General features: G+C 41.4%; 1 protein-coding gene across 1 annotated transcript; it reads right to left on the bottom strand.

Annotated features, from left to right (window-relative positions):
- Window positions 1–154: 154 nt before the first annotated feature.
- sh2b3 (SH2B adaptor protein 3) lies at window positions 155–12529 on the bottom strand. Its single transcript, XM_034234856.1, has 7 exons — window positions 12509–12529; window positions 10404–10505; window positions 9171–9259; window positions 6220–6311; window positions 5193–5407; window positions 4243–4420; window positions 155–3829 (listed from the first exon to the last, which is right to left on the bottom strand). Exons 1-7 carry the CDS (start codon window positions 12527–12529, stop codon window positions 3507–3509), a joined length of 1020 nt encoding a protein of 339 aa, XP_034090747.1. The 3' UTR covers window positions 155–3506.
- Between the last annotated feature and the right edge of the window lie 13449 nt (window positions 12530–25978).

Raw genomic sequence — 25978 nt, 5'->3', positions numbered from 1 at the left:
CATCTAGATTCTGACTTAGTAAATCCACTTATCATGAGGCTAACAGCTGACCTGGAACACAGCGTAATGAAACAGTTTATCCGTCACCTCCTTCTGAATAACAAGGACACAGAGATGTGAAAGAGCACACACACAAATCCCAAACTGATCATGAGTCTTTTTATGGTTAGGTTTATTTTACAAAAAGTCAAATATACAGTTGATATATATATTTAATATAATTTAGATGCTTATAACTGAAAGGGATGCAAACACATTGACAGAAAAGCTGTTGTGGCTGTGGGGGAGGGGGGGGGGGCTTTAGGGCTGGAATGTTTACAGTGCTGAGTTAACAAACAGTATTGAGGACACAACTGGACATTTGAAAACAAACACCGGAGAGAGTAGAGGTGTTGCTGGAGCGCATGTTGAGGATTAAAGACACCTGAGGTACACCATGATTGTTGTAAGTGCTAACTCGATTCTTGCAGACAAATTGAATTAAACCATGACACAGAAGGAAAAGCCAAAAAACGGTAGAAACATGCGGTAGTCCTGGTTTTAAATATAGCATTTCTTTCTGGGACTTTGGCATTTATCTAATATGTTCTCCTCAGTCTATAAGCAGGTGCAAACATTGAATTCTTAATCCAGTCATCTCTGATCTCGTCTTTCATACATACAAAGGTGTGAAACATTGGGCGTCTCAGATATTGCACTACACAAGTTCTGCCCCACATCACACCCTGAGCTTTCACAAAAGGGGAAAGCAACAGCAGCTTTCTGGCAAAGGCACAGTCATTCTTCCTTTAGAATAAAAAAAATATCAGCAAATAGAGGGGACTGATAGTCAAAATAGTTATTGTTACCGTTGCTTTCCTTTATCAGAGATAAAACAGAGAGGTGATGAGGGATTTGTTTAGACTTGGGCACATAGAGGCAGGAAGATCAACCGTACTTTTGCCAAAAACATCCTTGTTTTTGTTCCCCTTATAAACACTTAAAATATGTCAGTCTTGATCAAGATGATACATATAAGAGAACTACAAAACCATTGCCAAAATGTTCCTTTGGTAGACGAAGCTGACCTATTGCGGTTGTGTTCATGAGGAAATGTGGTTGCATTTAGGCATTTCTCTTCTTTAAGGAAAGGAAACTACACTGAGAAGAAGGGCAGATAAGATGGGTCTTACCCACACATTAGGCATACGTTCACTGAAGGTACATCTTAAACAACTGCTAAAGTTAGTGTTAAAGCAAGGTTAGAAAACAGACAACATATTTCCCTAAAGCATCCCGTCGCTAAAGGAAGTGAAGCTTCAGGTGTTGAAACCAAATTACAGAACATTTTTGGTGTGTGTCAAAACGACTGCTCACTGTTTATGGGATATTTTTGTGTTTTTTGAGAGGAGAGACAACAGGTAACTGAAACTGATCTACAAAGGTTGATCTCAAGACGGACACACTGAGATAAACCAATGGGTCACTAAGAAAATCAGCTGTTTGCTTTGGTAACCACTTCATCTTTTGGATTCCTTTAAATAAAAATGTAGTATGTCAGCTCTTGACAATACAATGCACACCTGAGCTGAAACCAAACCTCCCTCACTGAAACCACTTTTATTAAAACGTGTATAAAAATATCGTGTTTATCCGCCTGCTGCCGTTTTGAACTGGTACAGAAAAATACTAGGAAAAATATTTAATGCTATGAGTGTAAAAAAATAGAGTTGGAAACTCGCCCAAGAATCAAGATTTGCCTTAGAAAGTTGTAAGAAAATAAATGTTAAAATCGACAGAGGCAATATGACAGGAGCTGCATCGCGTTAGCTGCTTTAAAGTGAGATTAATGTTAGCATGTTAGCTGAGATAATATCTGACCTGCAGTCTGTTTCATTTGTTCTGAATGTGGGACTCATCTGATAGAAATGGGCTCTGATGGTGGAGGATTAACTCTCTGTTTTGATCTTGCGGAGTGTTTCCAACTTTCCCGCTCTGTGGAGTGAAGCTTTTCAAGTTGATGTTTTATTTGGGGCGCATTTTTCCAAATCAAAAAAGATACCTTGGGAGTGCCAAGGTTCATTTTGGAGGGGCAGAATACTTATTGAGCCTCATTAATAATTCGTAACACTTTTAGTTAAATGTATTTTGAGTAAGAGTGGAGGGTGCGTTGTGCCAAATAATATACTACAATTCTATTATATTACACAAATATTTTGGCCACATCGTGTTGCCGTCAGGAGAAAAGATAAGGAACAGAGATGGATTACTCTTCTCCTGATGGCTCCTCTCCCACCATTGTAAAAATGAAATATCATAAAAGATAACTTTGTATCAAGTGTTTGAATTCATCAAATTAATACAGGGTTATAGAAAAAAATATATAAATTATATTATTGTATTTATATCATTAAATGTACTTTTTGTGGCAGGACTTATCTCTGTGAGACCATGTGACACTTTGTGCTTACTCAGAAGATAATGCTGCGTACACAAGGCCTTGGTGCTGGACATGTAACATGTGACACTACAGATGGTATTTTGGCAAACCTAGCAGTGAGTATTGGGACAGACTCCAGATCAGTGCTGATGGACACCTCGACTCCTCCCACATGAACACACAATAAAAGCAGTGCTGATGAAAGTTGATGTAGAATAATTCCTGGTTCTGTCTCTGCCTCAGCGACGGGCTGAAGTGATGGAAGCACTTCAAAGTAACAGCTTCCCACCTGACTTTTCCCCTTTTTAATGTTTTTTTTATTTTTTTCTATAAAAGAATCTGTGTATACAAAATACACATTGTTGTCAAAGTGCACTGAAAGCGTTGTGCACTTAAATATGAAATAATGCGCAAAAAGAGGAATATCTAATATAACATGTAGGCACTCTGAAATGAGAGTGCTTTCTCATTTCTGTGTTTGTACACAAAGCTCTGTGTGTGGAATGAGCTGGGGGACAGCTACACATGTGCCCCCCACCCCCCCACCGCTCTCACACTGAACCTCAACATCAAGAAAACGAGAATAGTCATAATACTCGGCACTTTTATAAAACTCCCAAAAATACATTCACTGTGGACACTGGGTGGAGGCTGTGAGGGTCAGACACTGGTAAGCACACTGCCAGCACAGACCTTGTGTGTGTGTGTGTGTGTGTGTGTGTGTGTGTGTGTGTGTGTGTGTGTGTGTGTGTGTGTGTGTGTGTGTGTGTGTGTGTGTGTGTGTGTGTGTGTGTGTGTGTGTTGACATCAGACAAAGTCTTGAAGCTCAGCAAAGAGTCTGCTGTGGGCATCCTGCGCTCTCTGAGAGTCTCACACATGACATGTGCAGCCGGGTGGGGGGGGATCAGATGTGTGTATCAGAGTTTCCGTTAGCCGGTAGTTACCGGTTTTTAGCTGGTATTTAAAAACGGTAAATTCAAAACCTGCCAGTCAAAATGTCCGGTAAGAATAATCTGTCGTGGCGGCGGAGCTGTTGGCGGTTGTCAGAGCAACATGTACTGGTTGTCAGAGCAACATGTACTGGTTGTCAGAGCAACATGTACTGGTTGTCTATCGCCCTCTTGCGCCCCCGCTCTGGCTCCAGCTCGTAGTCTGAGTCCCGCTGAGGGAGGTGGGGGTGGCGGAGCAGGGGTCTCCTCCCCACAGATTCACTCCGGAGAAGCAGAGCCGGGGCTGACGGAGGAGGGTCCGGGGCGGGGTTGATGCGGGTGGAGTGGCGGCCCGGGGGCTGGGCGGCGGCCCGGGGGCTGGGAGAGCAGGAGGAGCGCGGCTGGCTGCAGTGAGCCAGGCTGGGCTCGGAGCTCCAGCGGTGCAGAGAGAACGGGACCAGGAGGGCGCCCGAGAGCTGGCCTGAGGGAGAACACAAAGAGGGAAAGACATTTTAGTATCAACACGCAGAAACATACCTGGAAGAGAAAGACAAGGTGACTACAGCTAGTCATTTCTTATTTTTCTATTAACTTGTTGTCATTTTGAAGAGTTTTGTGATGAGTTAACTTGCTTGTGTTTTCACATTGTGACGCCTTTAATACATAGCAATGTATACTTGTTTCACCAATGTGAAACAATGTTTCCTACCCTACTGAACTTTGTTGTCGCCAAGTGACCATGTTACAACCTCCTGGCAGTAACTTCTGTACATGCAATGTTATCCCATAAACAATAGAACCCAAGTTGTTTTAAACATGTTGATGTAAACATAAAAACTCAGTCATATCTCTCTGAAAAAGTTGTGATCTCTGAGAGCTGGATGGGGGTCTCACCCTGTGACGGGGGGCTGGAGCCCGCCACCACGAAGCTGGACAGAGTGACGGCGCCGGCGGCTCCGCACTCCAGCGGGATGGGGAAGAGGCGGAAGTGACTGAGCATGTCCATCACAGAGGGGAAGCGCAGGTGCTGGACCCTGCACTGACCCCACTCTGTCAGGGAGAGGCGCAGGTGCTGCAGGGACACAGACGTGAGGAAGGGAAGACATCAAGAAAAGATACATTTCACACTGTTTTTATACTGAGAATGAGCTTAAAGGTCACCTATTATGCAAAACCCACCTTTTCATGTCTTCTATACATCAACATGTGTCCCCTCTGTGTAAAGAGATTCTGAACGTTTCAGGGAAAAGATTCTCTCTCTTTTTGTCCCAACCATTTAAATAAAAACCTGTCTGAAAATGAGCTGATCAGATTTTGGCCACTTTATGATGTCATAACGATTTGTTGGCTTGTGTAACCATTAGCCAATCACCAACCAAGGTAACACCCCACCCCCCACCTTATCACCTGAATCTCCTCCTAGAGCACCATTGTGTTCTTTATAACCAAATCTCTCTCAGAGGGGCGTGGGGAGTGTCTCCTTATTTTCATCTAAAGTAACAGACAGAGAATCAGCACTTTTGAAACAGGGCTGAAACAGAGGGGATTCATGCATAATCTGTTTGGTATTTGGAGCCAAACTCTTCAGAGACATGTTTTGTATATATCTGAGACCTATAACATATTGATGAAAAACAGTATAACAGAGGACCTTTAATGTCTTTACTATTAGAGGTACGTCTGCATAAGGCTTCCTCATGTAAGCATTTACCAGTGTTAGGAAATGAGGTGGTTACTAGTTTGACGCATTCAGGGCAAAAAAAAAAGGAACAATGTGGGTTTGGGTATATATTGCTACATTTTATCGGGGAACCACCTCGGCTGCGAGCCTCAGTGAGACGTACCTTGGCCTTCCCCTGGTAGTTGAAGGTGAGGACGTAGTCTCCTCTCCGTGTCTCGCTCTGACGGACCAGAAACACCCCGTGACCCTCCGGGCCGGAGCTCTGCACCAGGTGGGCCGCCTTGACCCTGGAGATGGGCCCGTGGAACCATGGGTAGGAGAACAGGAAGTGGTCGGCCTTCTGCACGACCTGCTCAGGCAAGGAGAAGGTGACGGGGCCTGGAGGATGGAACAGAGAAACAAATGGTTAAATTCTTTATTTATCATAAAGCTGGACCACTCTCATTTCATTTCAAACCTTTACTTATACAGATGAATCCCATTGAGATCATTGATCTCTTTTTCAAGGGAGACCTGCTCAAGTAGTTCCACTCTATTAATATAAGAAAATCATCAAATGATTACTATCTGTAATGTGAAAGATTTCCTTCGTGTTGCCAAACCTACAATGAATCCTTACCCACTCTAACTCAGCAGGGTTATTTGTATTGAATGTGATGGCCCACATCTCAACAGTTTCATTTCAGTCCCTCAGCTCTAATCGGGGTTGTTTTCAGCCGCAACAGGCAGCTGCTCCAAGTAAATAAGCTATAAAAACCTTCTGTGCACTTCCTGCTCGCACCAAGCGGCAAATGGAGAAAGTTAGTGACATGTGGAGCGGCTAAAGAGCTAGATTTCCCTCAGGAGATGTTAAAGAATAAAATGGAGCTAAAGGGAGAGTGCTGGACTAAAAACTCTAAAAATAAAAATGCTGCATTGATTTGGAATCACTGGGTCAAATGAAGCTGTTGAATAACTGAAACTGGAATCAGCTGCTGATACAATCAATTAAAGTAAGAATGGAGGTATTCAAAATGACATATTTCGGTTGTTTATGAAATGTCCTTAAAAAAAGCATTTTTTTAGAAGACTGCATTCAGAATTACAAAGGTAACGTGAGGCTTACAGGGTTATAACTTTTTTTTAAATGAGCACACAAACACTGTGATTGTTGGAGGAAGTGTTTCCTCTCCCCCCCCCCTTCCACTCACTTTGACTCCCTAACTCTGAGCTCCCTCTGTGACTGGCTGGAGCCGAGCTGTCTGATGGGGGGGGGAGAGGCTCCAGATCCACACTGCCTGACCTGAGGACAGAAACAGATTCAGATTACACACACACTGCATCAACACATGTCGTTCTCATTGTGGACCACCTGGGGGGGAAATAGGTCACTTTCATGATTATTTCATTTCATTTTAAGGCATCGTTTCCCATCTGGGTTTCACCATCTGTCTTATAAGAGCGCTGCAGCTCTGTTTGTGCTGGGAGATCAGTGTCTTCTTTCAGAAGTGTGGTGAAAACACATTCAAGTTGAATAGGCTGCATTTAGCGTCTGTAATTACACCAGTGTCTCCGAAAAAGATATGTGTTGACGTTTTATTGATGTCAACACATATCACTTTTCCTTTTCAGTAGGATGAGGGAAAGCAATAGATATGGGTAGGAAATTAAAGAGAGGTGTGTGTTGTGTGTGTGTGTGTGTGTGTGTGTGTGTGTGTGTGTGTGTGTGTGTGTGTGTGTGTGTGTGTGTGTGTGTGTGTGTGGTGTGTGGAGGGTTTAGTGAACATGGAAGAACAGCAGGCAGAAGTAACACAAAGTCACCAGGCACAGACAGGAAGTGAGGCAGTTCACATCTGAACTAAGACTTACTGTTCTTCTGACACACACACACACACACACACACACACACACACACACACACACACAACACACACACACACACACACACACACACACACACACACACACACACACACACAGAAGGTTAAAGGGGGAAGCCTGAGCAGATCCTGCTAAAATGCTGACTTGAGTTTGCTCTGAATAACAGGAAGACATGCCTCCTTTCTCCTCACTCTTGTGGGGTCTTGTTCTTCTATCTTTGTGAGAATCAGCTCACGTTTTATTATTATTGCAAAGTGAGGAGATTTTGCAGAGTGGACATCTCAGCCAGTCAGCAATGCTACACCTCCCACATCCGGTACACACTGACTCTCTTGGTTTATAGCCTCGATTTGGGGTGAGGGCGTACGCTTTTGGGCAACAGGCCTTTTTTCCACAAAGTGTGTGACAGGAAAAGCACAGGTGTTACTTATAATGATGGCTCTGTTCTATTCAAGGGTCCCAGTGAGCCATAGCAGCACACACAATATGAGGACCCTGAAACAGAAACACCTGTCTGTGCTTTTCCTGCTGGGACATGCGCTGAGAAAGGCCTATCGTTTCTCCAAGGGCATTCAGGGTGTTGTACCCAGTTGTACGCGCACAGTGTGATGTAAGTAAGTGTGTGAAGAAAGAAAAGGAGGATTGACTGCACACCTGGTACATCCCTGTGTAAAGTGGCCATTGTGTGAGCGTTGTTTGAAAAGGTGTCTACAGACAGGCTCTAGTCTAAACCAACACAAGAGAGGGCTGCGTTTTTTGACTCAAAATTGTCCTGACTGTGGATATAAATGATTTTGACAAGCATTCAGTTTAATGAAGTTAAAAGACTAGTTGGAATGTGACAGTTCATATGCGGACAAAGGATGCATGATAATCAGTACTAAAGTGGGTTGAAAGAGACTTTTAAAGGTCAGATTAGAAGATTAAAAACGACACATATTTGGCCCTATATTAGGTTATTACAGATGCATTGGTGTTGGGGTACATGCTGGCTGAGAAGTGTTCCCATACAAAAATGCCAAACTAGGGTTGAGGTAATTTAGTAAAATGTCTCAAAAACAAAGTTTGTTCATCAAAGAATCTCCCGTTCAGGATGAAAGAAACACATGTATCAATAAGTATCATGTTATGTAATCATGTGAAATGCATTATTGGCTGGTCTAACGCACACCCACACACCCACACTTGAATACATTCCTGCATATGTTTACTTTATGAAGTATCTGAACAAACAGTGAATTCCAGAGTGAACTCTGACTTCACCTCCACACTTGATGAGTGTTCACTTACTGTACCGCTGACTACGTGTGTGTGTGTGTGTGTGTGTGTGTGTGTGTGTGTGTGTGTGTGTGTGTGTGTGTGTGTGTGTGTGTGTGTGTGTGTGTGTGTGTGTGTGTGTGTGTGTGTGTGTGTGTGTGTGTGTGTGTGTGTGTGTGTGTGTGTGTGTGTGTGTGTGTGTGTGTGTGTGTGTGTAAGAGCATTACAGACATCTGCAGAAATGAGAAAGGTCCTGAGATTCTCCCAAGTCTCAGACCTCCCCCACACTTCCTTTCACAGACACACACACACACACAATCACGCACGCACGCAAAACACACAGACAGACGAGTATCCTCTGAAACAGAAGGTCACATTTTTTGGGTTGAATCCTAATTTCTTCTGATAAAAGATAGATGTTGTCACACTGAAAATAATAGTATTCGTGCAGTATGCCTCTGTACAACAGCATTAATATGAGAATCCCTAAACAAAGATATTTGCCCCAAATTCTCAACTTATGGGCTCCTTTGAAAAAACATCTCAACCTTGAATTTCTACATTTCTAAATGTTAACTTCTTTCCTGACTTTAATAACTTTAAAAGTCATGTTCAACAACTTTACCTGATTGCACAATGTTGATCATAATACTCCCCCAGAAGATGTGTTAGTTCACCGGCTGAGTGTAAATATGAAGTTGACTGCTGAGTTTGATGAATTATTATTTCCAGGAATATTTACAAGACTCAAAGTTGCTCCAGTCTGTCAATCCCAAAAGCTCACACACAACGCTGAATCTTTTTTCTGCTAACACAAGTGACCTCAATTATTATTTCATGACTAACATTTCGGTCGGAAAAAGTGATGTAATAAAACCACTAATTTGTGGTTACAAAATAAGTTGGAACTCGAGTCATGAGTTCGGCTCACACCGCTCAAAAAAGTTGAAATATTCAAAATGGAGAAAATCAGCTTCAGGTAATGACAAGTATTGAAGTCCTTGTTTTTTTAAGTGTGTCTCACCTGTTGCTGATACATTCTTTTAGCTCTGTGGTCCAGGAGCTGACCAGCTGGTCGTTGTCCGTCTCAAAAATCAGACTACCTCGATTAACCTGCAGAGACAAAGAAGCTTTCAAACATACCATCCATATTACACAGACACCGAAGTTCAAGAAATGGCCGAGACGCATAAAAAGTGCTTTACATGCACTGGCAGCAGGCTTCATGTTGCTTTTTTGATTACGCAAAAGTAGCCAGGTATTTTTATTTACCCATTTCCTTTAATAGAAGGCTAATTTGTTTTCAGCAAAAGTCCGGCTACTAACATGGGGGGAAAGTAAGCACACTTTCCATTATTGATGTGTAAAACTACGATCAAAACCAAGGTGGAAAGATGCCGTCCCGCCCACCCATTCTCAGTGGTTAAATTACCCAATGTGTCTTACACTAAAAAATATCCGTTACTCAGTCTGTGGCTCAAGCAGTACGTTCCATAAGGTATGGGGACCATTCCTAAACACTTCAGAAGTCATGCTGATGGTGTACCCCTGCAGAATTCTGACTGTACTGTCTAGTATTATTATCACTGTCATTATTAACATTACTACCACTATTTGTATTCATATATTTATTGTTGTTTCTTTTTCCATTATTCTGTCTTTTGTCCCAGACTCCCAGCTACTCTCTTTTCTTTTCTTTTTTACTCCAGAAATGTCATGTACATGTTTTCAGGTCTGATCTTGGGGAAGGGATGAATGTGTAAATGTGTAATGTTTGATTGTCTTAAAAAATCTAATAAAAGTATTTCTGAGAAAAAAAATTGCTATCAAATACTTACTGTTATCTCTGTAAAGTAGATTACACATTTCTTACAGGCTTTTTTTGTGGCTATACTGTATTTTGGTGATACAATGGAGGATGTGGATGGATGTCTGAGTAGTGATCGGCGATGTAAGAAGTGTTCTGTGGATGTTTTGAGTTTTCCCCCTCATGTAAACACTTGCTGTGACTTTGAACCCACAAGGTGGTGAGTGTTTAAACTCAAGAGACAAGGTTTGGGAAGAGAATAAACCAACAAAGTCTAAATGAAGACCGTTTGGTGAGTTTTGTTATGAAATGATATGACACAAAGATTGTCCTGTTTTGCTCTTCATGTTGAATTGAGGGTTCGAGTTCAAAGCAAATGTGTATGTCAACAACACGGTAGGGCCGAAGGAGTCCTTATTTATTTGCTTTAAGTTAAAAGCCTGTACATACCTTTAAAACAAATGTGTTTAAGTTGTCAGGCATCTCCAGCCGGTTGCAACGACGGACTTCTTGGATATCTGAGCAGTGAGTCGTCAGCTTGGGACAGGAGGCCTGAAAACATCATGAAGAAAAAGAGACAGTCAGAAATACCCAACGAAAGAGAACAAGGTACAGAAACAGAGAGAAGAAACTGAAACAAAGAAAAGTGTGAACCTTCTACACTCCAAAATTATACTCCAACAGTTAAATGTATATTCAGAATGTGTGTGTGTTGAGGAACTGAGTCTTCAACCAGCCTCAGCTACTGAACAACACATTTGACAGTTGTTTTAAAAGTGTGTCAATGCTACTGTAGTGTAAGCATATGTTCCTGTTACTACTACAGCTCTTCAAGTCAGTGGTAGACATGTTAACAACCTACAAAAGGGAACAAATGGGTTTTTCTTTACTTAATCAAAAAGTTGGTTTTGTATTGAGAATTCAGTAATGACAGCCAAATATGGAATGGCCATTTAGGCAACCTACGTAGAATTAACTTAATATACCTACTCCAGAATTGTTATACTGTTTATATTGTTTATATCTGATATCATATTTTTCATTTTATTTGTACTTTACATTTGTAGTTGTTAATTCTCTATTCTAAGCACGCTACAGGCCAGTCTGCGAGGAAGAACAGTGAGGTAGGGGGTCAGCGGTTTAAAGAAATGATCTAGAACAGGGGTGCCCAACCAGTCGATCGCGATCGACCGGTCGATCGCGGGGAGATTCCCAGTCGATCGCGATATGTGTCTAAAAATAGAAGAGCAATATTCAGTTTTATCGTTAATGTCCTATAACATAATCTTCCTGTGCCAGAATAATGCACTTGAACGCATCAAAGCTTTGTGATTGGCCGGCGTGACCCCATGTGTCGGGGCGTGGCTGGTGGGCAGTGGGCACTATTTCGCTGACGTTGTCCGTGTCAACAGGAGTGCCAGTCCGCACACACACAAGACCGCAATTATGGCAGAAGCAAAAAAGCCAAACATATATAATTTTCACTCCGAGTGGGAGGATGATTATTTTTGTATCTATTCCAATTCAAAGTCCATCTGTCTCATCTGCAATGCGAGCGTGGCTTTATCGAAGAAGGGTAATTTAGGAGCGGCATTTACGACGGAATTCCCTCCTAATTCTGCCCTACGCTCCCAAAAGGGGAGGGGCCTGAAAGGACAGCTAAATGCACAGCAGTCCATTTTCACCAGGCCCAACAACAAGAGCAAGGCTGCTACCATAGCATCTTATCGTGTCAGTCACGTTCTTGCGAAACACATGAAGTCTTTCCAGGCTGAAATGACTGAGGGGGCTGTTCAAAAATCCTAGGGGGCGACTTTTTTTTTCACAACAACGAAAAATACTGGCAATGTAATGAATTGACACACCAAGTTTTTTTCATTCTCACTGCTCTACAATCTCTTTGCTTCTTTATTTGTATTCTGGATTGACCCCTCTCATTCTGTTCTTTTCCTCTGATCTTTAATAATAGATAGTACATTATTAGATGCCTGCACTTTGTTAGTCACGTTAACAGACTAACATTGATTTCCTCAATTTATAAATGGACAGGCTCTGTAATTATACCATAACCTTTTCTCCTCTATCCCTTAACTCGTCTTCCTATACAGATTTATTTACTTACTATCTACTCTAGTCATGTCAGGATTAAAGACAAATTAATCTGTTTTTTTTTATTTTCAGGATTGAATGTTCAAACCAAGACCTAAAACCTGGCATTCCATAAGAAAGTGACTAATATATAAACCAAATGTAATATTGGATCAAATACTACACCAAATGGACAGACACAGATTAAAAATCCGTCACTAGATGTCGCTCATTGTACCAATACGGTTTATATAATAACATATTATTATTATTAAAGGGCTCGCTTTGGCAAAAACCTGATCCATACAGGCAGCCCTAAATAATAACAGGTAAGCATCATGTGTGGTGCTATCTGTAGTTGTCTTGTTTTTTGTCGATTTCATCTTGTTTTCACAGAGCTGTGGAAATGAATTTCCCCCTGGGGACAATAAATCTAATCTAAACTAATTTAATATTCAATCCCACACTTGGCGATTGAGAACATACATTCGTAATTTACCTCGTTTAAATCACTTTTGTTCTAATACTATGGATTTAGTTGACACTACTAGCCGACTTTCTTTTGTCCAATATTTTGCGGGAAGGTACATTGAATTAGAAGCTTCTTATTATACATCCATGGGTAGAAGAAGAAGAAGTAGAGGAAGAAGAAGAAGAAGTAGAGGAAGAAGAAGAAGAAGTAGAGGAAGAAGAAGAAGTAGAGGTAGAAGAAAAAGAAGTAGAGGTAGAAGAAGAAGAAGTAGAGGTAGAAGAAAAAGAAGTAGAGGTAGAAGAAGAAGAAGTAGAGGAAGAAGAAGAAGAAGTATTAGAAAAAGAAATACACTAACGCTACAAACAGGCTCAACACTGTTACTCTGTTTTTACTGACATGTAACATTTTATTTCACCTTGCTCTATGTTTTTTAACGCACATTCCGAAAATGGGGACTTTGCCCGGAAAACAGGGACGTTTTGGTCCCCCATCCGACTGTGTTTACAGCTAAGCACACATGCTAACATTAATTAAGACTACAAGCTCACTTGGGGTTGAGGCTTGTTTACACGTTGCTTGACTGCCTGCCCACATATCTGATCTAAATATAGTAACGTGTGTTGGGGAAAATAATTATTTAAAGTTATTTAATAATTGTGACATTTATTTAACTTTTCGATGGCTGAATGATGCTCAAAGTGAGGGGGCAAATAAAACAACTTAGGGGGCAATGCCCCCTTTTGCCCCCTCGTGGCGCCAGGCCCGAGTCTTTCAAAGACGGCGAAGTTGTGAAAGAAGCATTCCTGGAGGCTGCCGACGCGCTTTTTGGGGACAGTAAAAATAACAGTAGCACTTCAACAGGTTTTTGATATAATAAAAACTCAAGTTAGATACCGTTATTAATCAGCTGTACGTTTTTGTTTGTTTGAACTTATTCATTATAATTATTGTACAAAATGGTATAAGATAAAGATAAAGGTTATAGTCTATTATCAATTCAGGTTAAGAAACTAGTGTTGCTTGCATCCTATTTTAAAAAGGCATTTATTTTTATACTCTACTAAATGCAACAAAAAAAGGGTTTGATTCTATTAATTTTGTCTTTTTTATTGCACTTTGGCAGCAGATTCCTGTGTAGCTTCAGATCTGAGTTGTCTTATTAGTAAGCCTAATTTATACTTTTGTAGCAACACTACTCAGTTTTACACAAGTAGAAGTGTGTATTTACCTGGCTGTCAGTAATGGCTACGCCTGGACGCTTGGACTGGTAGATCTTGGCAGACTGGCAACTTTAAAAGTAGCTCTCGGTTCAAAAAAGGTTGGGCACTCCTGATCTAGAAAATGGGTCTCTGGATAAATGTAAATGGCAAATGGGATGTTGTTTCTAGAAACTGTCAAATAAACCTTCCATTATCTGCACGACAGATATTCCATAACCTTGGCAAATATAAAACACACTTTATAAACATGAGCATAATAAGCTGCCTTAATTGAAATGTAATGCAGGAGTCAAACGCTCACATTTGTTGCTCGATTGTACATTAGTCATTTTTTTACTTAAATATCTAGCAAATCAACAATCAAGTGGCTTTTACTTGCAAGAAAACTAACTTCCTTCACGTAAGATAGATATAATGGAGTTGACTTCTGAGAAGGGTGTCACTGCAACACGTCTTATCAGTTAAGCTAAAGATACCACTAACAGCACAGGATGTGTACATCGTGTGTGTGTGTGTGTGTGTCTGGACGTGTGAAGCCTGAAGCCTCCCTCAGACAGAAAGGCAGTGAGTCGCATGAAAGAAGAGCATGATGGGAGCTCTCATGATTGAGCTATAAGGTCGACCCCGACAGGACAAAGTGAGTGAGATACGAGGGGCTTCATGGCGGCACACCGTTATGGGGAAATGATGCGGGGACAAAACCATCAGTGATCCTTACTTTTAAGCACTAATAAACAGACATGTGGGTACTTCAAACATGATTACCTGCAGCAAAGCTCGACAGGACGAGAGAGAGAGAGAGAGAGAGAGCGTGTGTGTGTGTGTGTGTGGTGTGTGTGTGTGTGTGTGTGTGTGTGTGCATACAAGTCACTGATAAAGCGAATCGGAGCCTTCGAGGATACAAATGAGCGCTTACAGAACCAGAAGCACACTAAATATAAAATTCTACAAGCACACAAAGGCATGCAACATCTTTTTCATTGACCTCCACACACACACACACACACACACCACACAACACACACACACACACACACACACACACACACACACACACACACACACACACACACACACACACACACACACACACACACACACACACACACACACACACACACACACACACCTGTGGCGAAACTTAGGTCAAAAAGTCGCCTCTGAAATGAAGCCTGGGTGACAGCTGATAGAAACACGTGGAGACACAAGAGTCTGCAACTATTATTATTAGTTTAAAACCAGAGTGTGTGTGTGTGTGTCATGTGTTAGCTTCCTGTGTAGATATAACGATCAGTTCATTGACTTGGGGACTGAACAATATGAAATGTCTTCATAATTATCCTGTCCAAAAGAGTTCACAAACGTATCTCTAGTTGCAGCTCTTCTTACAGTATGCATACAAATATGAAACTGTGTTAACCACCTAAAAGGAAATCCACCAAATTCATAAGAATAAAAGAAAAGCATGACTAAAAAACGTAAAATCCTTAAGACAATTGTATTATTTGGAGAGGTTTTAAATATTATCACCAAGCCCAGGATGGAGTCTCCCAAAATTATATTTGATCCACGAACAATTGGGAAAAAAGTAACCCTTCCCCAGCACACAGCGTGACACTAACAAGCTACATTGGATTAACATGAAACCCTATGGGGACAAACGAATATGCAAAAACATAACAAAAAAGAAGAGGTGGGGGGGGGTGGTGGCGTGAGAGAGCGTGAGCAGCAAAAGGAAACAGACGAGACGGTGAAAGGCTCGCCGTTGGTGGGAGAGGAGGGAGGGATGAAGAGGGATGAAGAGCAGAAGAAGGAGCGGGAGGACAGATTCCAGGGCTTTGTGCACCGGATGAGTTAGAGTCTATGTGACAGTGTGTGAGCCTGAGGAATGTCTATGATAATCCTACACACACGCACATAAACACAGGCACACACGCTTCAAAAGAATAGATTAACCCCCACTGGACACATTTCTTCAGCTAGCCAGTGATGTGATCGATGCAGCGACTCCAAAAGCTTCAGCCGCAGCGTGTAGTAATATCAATGAGAAGCAGCGTGACACAGATGAGCTGGATGTGACTCATTTACAAAAGATCTGACTCAGGGAATCTGGAACTGACTCAAAGTTGTACTGCCGCAGGATGTTCAATTCTGCTTCTTCAGATTCAGGTTCAATCTGTCAGGTTTTCTTATAACTAGAGAGTCAGAAAGATGTAATCAATATGTTCTCAGAGGAAACGTGCGCATGCTTCCAAGTGTGCACTCCAAGCACGTACGGAGTAAAAACACGACCGTTGATATTGTACGATACTTTGAAAAAACAAATGATTGTCGATTTGTAAGAGACTCATAGTATACATGAATGCTACAGAGGCTGCTAGGAGATTTAAAAACAAATCAATAAAGTAAATACAATATTTTAGGAGGTGCATCGTTTAATGGTTGCCTTGGAAACTGCTGACAAAACAATCTCACTTCAAGGTTGATCAAGACATCAGGACATTATTTAGATTTATTATTTAAATTGCTGTTTCGATATGATAAAAATAGAAATGTAATTATTTAAATCATTATTCATCATTTATCATATTTCCAGCAAAAATATAAAACCTTTTTCTGTTTCGATATCCTGCTTTTCTGTTGTAATCTTAAACTAAGGATAAAAACGAAAAATTGTTATCATTTTTGAATGTTTTCTGACATTTAGATTAACTGAGAAAATAATAATTGTTAATCACATCCCTACATGGAACACATTTTAAAAATGAATAAGATACGACAACATTTGACACCAGTTTACTTATATTTGGACATCTATCTATTTCATCAACGTAGGTATGTACGTACAGGATGTGTACCTAGGACATGTGGTGTGTGTGTGTGTGTGAGAGAGAGAGTGTGTATGTGAGGAGAGAGAGAGTGTGTGTGTGTGTGTGTGTGTGAGAGAGTGTGAGTGTGTATGTGAGAGAGAGTGTGTGTGTGTGTGTGTGTGTATGTGAGAGAGAGAGTGAGAGTGTGTGTGTGTGTGTGTGTGTGTGTGTGTGTGTGTGTGTGTGTGTGAGAGAGAGAGTGTATGGGTGTGTGTGTATGTGAGAGAGTGTGTGTATGTGAGAGTGAGTGTGAGTGTGTGTGTGTGTGTGTGTGTGTGTGTGTGTGTGTGTGAGAGATGGGGTGACTCATTGAGAGATATGTATTGAGATTGTGAATGAGTTTCTGACTAAGAGCATCTTTAAGGAACCATATGTGTCTGTGGGAGGGGGGGGCAGCAGATGTCTGACTGGTTGAGCAACACGCCTGCTCTCTGTGAATCCACTTCATCATGGTAGCAAGTTCAAGCTCACAGCACATTTCCTATCACTGAGAGAGAGAGCGCACGCACACACACACACAACAGCTTTTACCCTTTGTTTAATCTTAACATAAATCCTTCAATATTATTTCCTTAAAAAACACCGCGAACAATGTGGGAACACTTTGTAAGCATTCATCTTTGAAAGCATGATGAATATCCACCACACAGAGACACAGAACAACTAAGGGGAGACACAAAAGGACCACATAAACTAAAGGCTTAAGATGACAACCTAAGGAGACTCATAACGTTGTCTTTACTTCTATCCATTGTCAAATCTGTCTAGGCTGCAGACTATTGGAGTTACAAATAGCAGCATTTCACTGATATTTTTTCATTTTGGATTCCTTTTTTTGGCATCAATGTATGACTTTGAATAAACAATCTAACCAACAAAATGTGACTTTTATTAAAGGCAAGAACCAGGGCTTTAAATGTTCATTGCTGGTGTGCAGGTGTTTGAGAGACTGGTCTTACGAATAGAGTTCGAGTAGTCTCTGAAAACGCAGCAAAACATTTAGGGAGGGTTTTTCAAAACTGTCTTTAATGAAACCTTTTGTCATTTGCCAGCAGCCTTTGAGTCTAAAGGCTTAATGTTCCTCATCCGAGAAGTGGAACCAAACAAAGGTCACTGCATTATCACAGCTCAAGTATTTCAATAATAATGTATTCCGGACAATTTCTTCCATCAAGTGTCTCCTTCAGGGAGACTAAAAGCAAAGGCCACACGTGGAAATGTCTCACTGCATTATTGATGCTTTAGAGCTTTGACTGAGTGTAGATCCGTTTCAAAATGAATTTGACAGGAAGAACAAAGAGAGACTGGAGTTTTATCAGAAACATATTATTGAGATGTAAAAAGCAGGCATTGAAATCCTTACTGTGTTTTACAGCTTGTTTCTTTGTGTTCAGGACTTTTGACATGCAACTCCTTCAGGTGTTATCACCCACAGCGTGTTGAAAACCTATTTCCAGTAGCAACGCATGACATTAAACAAAGGTAATTTCAAGTATTGTAGTTTTTTTTGTTGATCCATCGGTTGAGTTTGGATTTTCCTTGTTGCCAAAATGAGGAAATATGAAACATTCAAACCCAAAGTTCAAATTCAACAATTTGTGTAGTCATTTCATCAAAAGGAAAGAAATAGATCCCGATCATTTTATACACATTCCTCCAAAAGGATATATTTATAAACACAATCACATGTAAACATTCCCTACAGTAGTAATGTTGGAGGATAAATGGAATCAATATGAGATGGCCTATTTATTAAAAGATCAGCTTCTAGTGAAAGTGTTGGTTGTAGCCCTATATTAGATATTCTAAACCTTTAGCAGAGCTGCATCATCGACACACCTGATCCACAGTTTACTGATATACTTGGACGTTGTTTTTGGCAGCTCAAATAAGAGTGTAACATGTTAAGCTGATGGTGATCTGTGTAATGAACTATTCAGATTTCACTCCTGGGGATTTTCAGGTTGAGTCAACTTCACTACTATGCCACAGAATATGAGACGCAGATACGCAACACTGACAACATGTAGATGTTCATATTATATTGTATGCACGTCTTTTCTGTTTCTATCAGTCCTCAGTCGTTCCTGTCCAATGTTTTTGGTTTAATGGTTGATTTAGCAGTGAACTTAATGTTTAATACAGAGGCATTATTTATTATTTGGATATACATATTTGTGCATAACTTCCCCCAGCCAGGGATAACAGGTGAACATTATTGGCATCTGTTTTTGTAACACTATATCCACATTTATACCAATTGTAAACGGTTACATTTAGAAATCAGATCTTTTTAATAATATTGTAAGGGTTTTAATGTTATTTGGCCACGCCTGTTGTGTGAGGATCAGCTGCATTCCCGTTGCATATCAGTATAAATTAAAGGCATGTGGATTTTGTTATGAACTATGATAGTTTTCACAAGGTTTTGAGATTTTATAGACCAAACAACCAACAGATTATTCAGTTATGTTGATGATAACATTGTTATTTAGTACATAACACAGTTTCTGGAAGTAGCTCACAAACAAACCGAGGTGCAGCCGAGCAACCTCTCACCCACAGTCACAAACACATCTACAGTTTGAGCGCACACCCACGCACACGGGTGACACACAGGATGTTTGGAGTCCAAAGAGATCTTCCCAGGGTCCCCTTTCTCAAGGCCGTCGCCATGGCAACTGACTGACACTGCACATTCCACTATCCCTCCGAGGGTCAGCACAGCCAGCACTGTCCGGGGTGCATGTGTGTGGGCCGCACTGACCTTAAACTCAGCAGGGTCCCAGGGGTGGCTTTTTAAAAGTGTGTATGCACAAATAATCCAACACACAACAATCACAGACACTGAAGCCCAGCCCATCGGGGCCTCATCAGGCAGCGGAGACTTTGACCGACACATCTGTCTGTACTTCCCCTGGTTTGTTTTTTGGGTTGGGATCATTGATGCGTTTCTCTTCCTTGCTGCATACTTACAGTAAAGGATTAGCCTGGTCTACCTGAAAACCCTTAGAAAGCTGTGACTCAAGGGTCAGCCCACAAGCTAGAACGTAGCATTATCTTGTTATTTCTTATTATAAAATCTAGCACATATTTTTAAACATATTTCCAGAAAATCAGGAAAAGACAATGTAAATGAAAACATGTTTCCAACCACTGTTATGCAGATATTAGAAGTTGGTACGCTTAAATGAAAAGGATGTGCTGGGGATTTTCTGTTGAGGTGCCATCAAACCAATGCAGAAGAAAAGTGTTGAAAAATGACGTAAACACAAAACACGATGCGGGAATATGCCATTTTTATCCGATACTGTATTAAAGGAAATGGGTTTCTCTTTGGCTCCACACGTCTGCTCGTCGTGACGTGCAACACATTTTTAACAGGCTTATTTTCAGGATGACTTCTATAATCTGGTGGAGGTAACATCCGTCAGCTCTGATCATAGCTACCGTAAACAACATCTTGGTATGTTTAAAAAGAAACTGTTGAATTTGTTTTTAAACAATAGCAAATTGTTGCAGCTAACACTATGGTGATGCGTAACAGCTGGTATTGTTTTCACTCTCACTCCCCTGCCAGACTGCACCACCTGTTGGTGTCACACAGAAACACTCCTCTTCCTTCAGAGTGCTGGAGCAGAAATAGATTCTGGTTAAATCCTGGTTTCTGAGGCGCTGGATGAAACTTCTTCTGCAGTGATAATGGATTTAATGTTTGTCTGAATCTTGTAGTTTCTCTCCTAAAAAGGTTAGTGGTTTGTGTTGGGTGTATTCTGATTTGGGATGTGATTTGACTCAAAAGGCAGATTAAAAACATGATAACATGAAAGAAAAAGACCGTGTTGAGGGATATTTTACAGATTCCCTCGGGCCTTCAAATGATTGTTTGGCAGGATTACGTTCTCGGAGAACAGCTGTGATCACAGATCCATAAACCCAACGCATAAAAGTGAAAGCCTCTTTAAAATTCTAAATAATCTTGCACATACAGTAAGGGCCCTTTCAAAAATACATTTGATGACAACTTACTTAAAGTAAGTTACCATGACTATTTTACTATGAGTGCTTCTATGTTTATTTTAATGCATTTCTCTGTTCATTTACTGTCTCACAGTGCAAGAACATATTTAAAAAATGTGCCTTGACTGATAAAGAAAATGTGACAGCCACATTTGTACACACTGGTTTCTAGTACGTGTATATATACAGTAGGTGGGGTAGAGGCAGCCCGGAGATCAGATGACATTCACTATCAGCTTTATCTGTGGCATCATGGAGGATGTGGGAAACACACACACCTGAGCACACACACACCTGAACACACACACCTGAGCACACACACACACACACTGAGCACATTGTGGGGTTACCAACGCTGGATACAGATGAGTGTGTTCTAGGAAACCTGTCAGAAGCTATCAGCCTTCACTGATGAATAGATGTGTCAGCTGATTGTGCTGCCCTCCTTGCATACTTCTCAGAAAACTCTGATATTTAAGCCAATATCACTCGAGAGATTCACAGAACTGAGTGCAGTTCCTTGTAAATGAATTAGCTGTGGTTTTTGCACACAAGAAAAAAGACCAATTAGTAAGGCTGACTGAGCAGAAAAAAAGGAAGGGAACGTAGAAACAGTTCTCCCTAATTCTTACAAACTTTAATCAAGAAGGCAATGCCAAGAGATTTAGGCCATAACATATATTGTAATATATACCAACATCTATAAAGTACTCGTAATAAGTCAAGAGGACAGAAGACTTTGTACAAAGGACTGCAAACTTCATTTATATCAATGTGTGGAGCTACAGTGGGGCAAAAAGTATTTATGTATGCTCCCACTTGGTCAAATATCCATCAACATGGTCTCAGCTTTCACTCTTATGCTGATGACACACAGCTCTATCTCTCCACCAAACCGTCCACTCAGCTCCCCCCTCAATCCCTTGTCAACTGCCTACAGGACATAAAAAACTGGATGTCATCAAACCTGCTCAAATCAACAGCAATAAAACAGAGCTCATGATTGTGGCTCCCAAGACGCAGCTCCAGAAGGTTGGAGACCTGCTTCTCTCCATTGACAGCTGCTCTACAGTATCTCCCCGTCCACTGAAGTCCGCAACCTGGGAGTCATCCTGGACACCACCCTCTCTTTCCAGGCGCATGTCAAAGCTGTCACCAAATCCGCCTTCTACCACATAAAAAACATTGCCAGAATCCGGCCTTCTCTCTCTGACTGTGGCAGAAACCCTGGTACACGCCCTTCATTACATCCCGTCTGGACTATTGCAATGGAGTCCTGTCCGGGGTTCCCAGCAAAACCCTGGATAGGCTCCAATATGTCCAGAACTCTGCCGCCAGGCTTCCTCACCCACACCAAGCCATGGCACCATATCACCCCCACCCTCATCCACCTACATTGGCTGCCGGTCAAGTCCCGGATTCAATACAAAACACTCATCCTCACGTACAAGTCCCTCCATACTCTCGCCCCCCCAGTACTTATCGACCTCCTCCATCCCTACACCCCTTCTCGGAGTCTGCGGTCCTCAGACACGGGCCTGCTCTCCATTCCCCCGCTCTCGCCTCCGAACTGTTGGTGACAGGGCATTCAGTGTTGCGGCCCCCACCCTCTGGAATGCACTTCCTGCCGAGATCCGTAATGCTGCCTCCCTGGACATCTTCAAATTATCACTAAAAACACACCTGTTCACCCTGGCCTTCGGGCCCTAGCCCTTTTCTGGTCCCCCGGCTTCCTTTATTTATTTATTGGTTTGCCCGTTGATTGTCTGTTTGACCTTGGGTCCCTTGAAAGGCGCTATATAAATATCATTTATTATTATTATTATTTAGTCAGCCACCAATTGTGCAAGTTCTCCCAATTAAAAAGATGAGAGGCCTGTAATTTTCATCCTAGGTACACTTCAACTATGAGAGACAGAATGGGGGGAAAGAAGAATCCAGGAAATCACATTGTAGGATTTTTAATGAATTAATTGGTAAATTCCTCGGTAAAATAAGTATTTGGCACCTACAAACAAACAAGATTTCTGGCTCTCACAGACCTGTAACTTCTTCTTTAAGAGCCTCCTCTGTCCTCCACTCGTTAACTGTATTAATGGCACCTTGTTTGAACTCGTTATCAGTATAAAGACACCTGTCCACAACCTCAAACAGTCACACTCCAAACTCCACTATGGCCAAGACCAAAGAGCTGTCAAAGGACACCAGAAACAAAATTGTAGACCTGCCACCAGGCTGGGAAGACTGAATCTGGCAATAGGTACGCAGCTTGGTGTGAAGAAATCAACTGTGGGAGCAATTATTAGAAAATGGAAAGACATACAAGTACACTGATAATCTCCCTCGATCTGGGGCTCCACGCAAGATCTCACCCCGTGGGGTCAAAATGATCACAAGACGGTGAGCAAAAATCCCAGAACCACACGGGGGGACCTAGTCAATGACCTGCAGAGAGCTGGGACCAAAGTAACAAAGGCTACCATCAGTAACACACCTACGCCGCCAGGACCTCAAATCCTGCAGTGCCAGACGTGTCCCCCTGCTTAAGCCAGTACATGTCCAGGCCCGTCTGAAGTTTGCTAGAGAGCATTAGATGATCCAGAAGAGGATTGGGAGAATGTCATATGGTCAGATGAAACCAAAATAGAACTTTTTGGTAAAAACTCAACTAGACGTGTTTGGAGGAGAAAGAATGCTGAGTTGCATCCAAAGAACACCATACCTACTGTGAAACATGGGGTGGAAACATCATGCTTTGGGCTGTTTTTCTGCAAAGGGACCAGGACGACTGATCCGTGTAAAGGAAAGAATGAATGGGGCCATGTATCGTGAGATTTTGAGTGACAACCCTCCTTCCATCAGCAAGGGCATTGAAGATGAAACCGTGGCTGGGTCTTTCAGCATGACAATGATCCCAAACACACCGCCCCGGGCAACGAAGGAGTGGCTTCGTAAGAAGCATTTCAAGGTCCTGGAGTGGCCTAGCAGTCTCCAGATCTCAACCCCATAGAAAATCTTTGGAGGGAGTTGAAAGTCTGTGTTGCCCAGCGACAGCCCCAAAACATCACTGCTCTAGAGGAGATCTGCATGGAGGAATGGGCCAAATACCAGCAACAGTGTGTGAAAAGCTTGTGAAGACTTACAGAAAACGTTTGACCTCTGTCATTGCCAAACAAAGAGTATATAACAAAGTATTGAGATGAACTTTGTTATTGACCAAATACTTATTTTTCCACCATAATTTGCAAATAAATTCTTTAAAAATCAGACAATGTGATTTTCTGGATTTTCTTTTCTCATTCTGTCTCTCATAGTTGAGGTATACCTAGGATGAAAATTACAGGCCTCTCTCATCTTTTTAAGTGGGAGAACTTGCACAATGGTGGCTGACTAAATACTTTTTGCCCCACTGTATATAACATTAGCAGTTGTCTGTATTATTGCAACATTGGTTAGGACGATGGGAGGTCATGCAGACATTGCCTACTATGCATAGTTACATAATAATCTGTATATGTGTGTCAGTGTAAGAAAACGTTTTCCCACCTATCTCTCCTGGCATATCAGATTGTTTGGATGTTTTCGCCTTGGATTTGAGTTATTCACTACTTCTGACGCTGCTCTAATATTTTCTTTGCGGCTGTCACAGCACTGAAAATGACATTTGAAAAACTCCAGGATAGTATCTGTTTCCAGAAGAAAAGCATCAGTTTCCCAAGATATCCGCAGACCTGACTGAACAGTTTTCATTGGCGCTACTTCTGTAGAAAGCTGTTTTTATTGGGACCGTTTTTCGAGCAAAGACATAGTTCCAATGGAAAGTGCTGTCAGCGTGTCTGTGAATGATCATGAGCAACCGGCACGTAGTTTCAGCAAAGACACGTTTCTTTGGCAATTAAATGTCAGTCTTAATGCTTAAAGCAGCACAAACTACACGGCACAAGGTCAACGTGATGAAGAATTAGATCTTTGGCTCTGACAAATGTACAAGAGTGATTATTTTTCAATTTGAATATTGACTTTTTCTTATGATATACAACTCTCAGCGTCCAGCTCAACTAATCAAAGTGCCAGCTGAAGAAACATGGAAAACTGCGTCCTGAAAAATAAAGTTTGAAAGCATGGAGGGGTGAGCAAAGTGTGCACTGTGTTTTTATATAACATGCACATCACTTATGATGAAACAAAATGTCACAAGTTTGCACAAAATGTATTCAGCAGTGGAACTGAAAATAGCTTGCACATGTCTGCGTTAGTGTCTTCAGGAGATGTGCAGCTCATCCACATCCGTAGAAGATTTGGCATGTGTCCATTTGTATGAATGTTTGATGTCTGTTCTGTGTCTGGAAAAGTCCACTTATTCTACAAACAAGTGTTTACTGCATCTTTGCTTTTGTGTGCAATTCTGTACTAACACACATTCAAACTCAACTCATTTCAAGACAAATATATTTTGAGTTGAAGTAGTCCAATACTAGTGAACAGAAACTAATCTGCAACTACTTTGATAATTCATTATTCGTCTCGGTAATCTCTCATGCCAAAGATCTAGCTTCTTCTATGAGATGAATTCCAGCCTTGTTTGTCATATAATGTTACAATTAATTAGCTTTGGGTTTTGGACTTTTAACATTTAGTGATAATCTATTGAGAAAATGTATCAAAAAGCAACAAATGAAAATGGTCATATCCATATTTATATTGTTGCTATAATGTTTGACCATCTGATATATTGATCTGGTCCCTCTTAATAAATCCATTAGCAGATTTAGATTTAGTCCATGCCTTTTGTCTTTTGTTAACGGCAAAACATTATTGTCTCCATTCTGCCCCCGTGCTACACCATTCTCTCTGATTCAACCTCACTGTCGTTTTGCCCCTTACGACTGCACTTCCTGGTATCACTGAGCCAGAACCAGGTTTATACAGAGAAGGAGATCTGGCCACGATAACATTTTCCACACAGGAGTCAGAGCCAAGGGGGGGGGGGCCGGCCAGAGCCAACTGTAAATGTTTATAACTTGGTACCAAAAGCCACAGTTTGCTTAGTGAAAAGCTACAGCCTCAATTGACAAATCATCCCCACTGGCAGCAGAATCTAAGAAATGAGTCATTTCATCAAACCGAGACGCACAGATCATAAGTCAATGCTGGTTGTGTTGGCTCTGTAATGGAAACCAAACTCTGGGAGAATCAGGGGAGGGGGCTTAGCAGGATTGGAGATGTGGCTCTGGCTAAAGCGGAGTAGAATATACTGGAAACAATGTGGAGAAGGGCATAGAAGATGTCTCTTCTCACACAGGGCTTCTGCAAGGTTCACAAATAAGCATTTTAAAATTCTACATAGAAACATGT

This window comes from Gymnodraco acuticeps, unplaced genomic scaffold, assembly GCF_902827175.1.
Source record: "Gymnodraco acuticeps unplaced genomic scaffold, fGymAcu1.1, whole genome shotgun sequence".
Lineage (NCBI taxonomy): Eukaryota > Metazoa > Chordata > Actinopteri > Perciformes > Bathydraconidae > Gymnodraco > Gymnodraco acuticeps.
The sequence above is the reverse complement of the archived record's forward strand: the minus strand, read 5'-3'. Positions and strand labels throughout refer to the sequence as shown.

Bases quoted from the DNA above. Each gene is read 5' to 3' on its own strand.
- sh2b3 (XM_034234856.1), bottom strand. From the start codon at position 12,529: ATGTATGTTCTCAATCGCCAA. The intron at 6,312-9,170 runs GTGAGACACACT...TTCTGTCCTCAG, and splicing joins AAAGAATGTATCAGCAACAG to GTCAGGCAGTGTGGATCTGG. The intron at 5,408-6,219 runs GTGAGTGGAAGG...TCCATCCTCCAG, and splicing joins CTCAGAGTTAGGGAGTCAAA to GCCCCGTCACCTTCTCCTTG.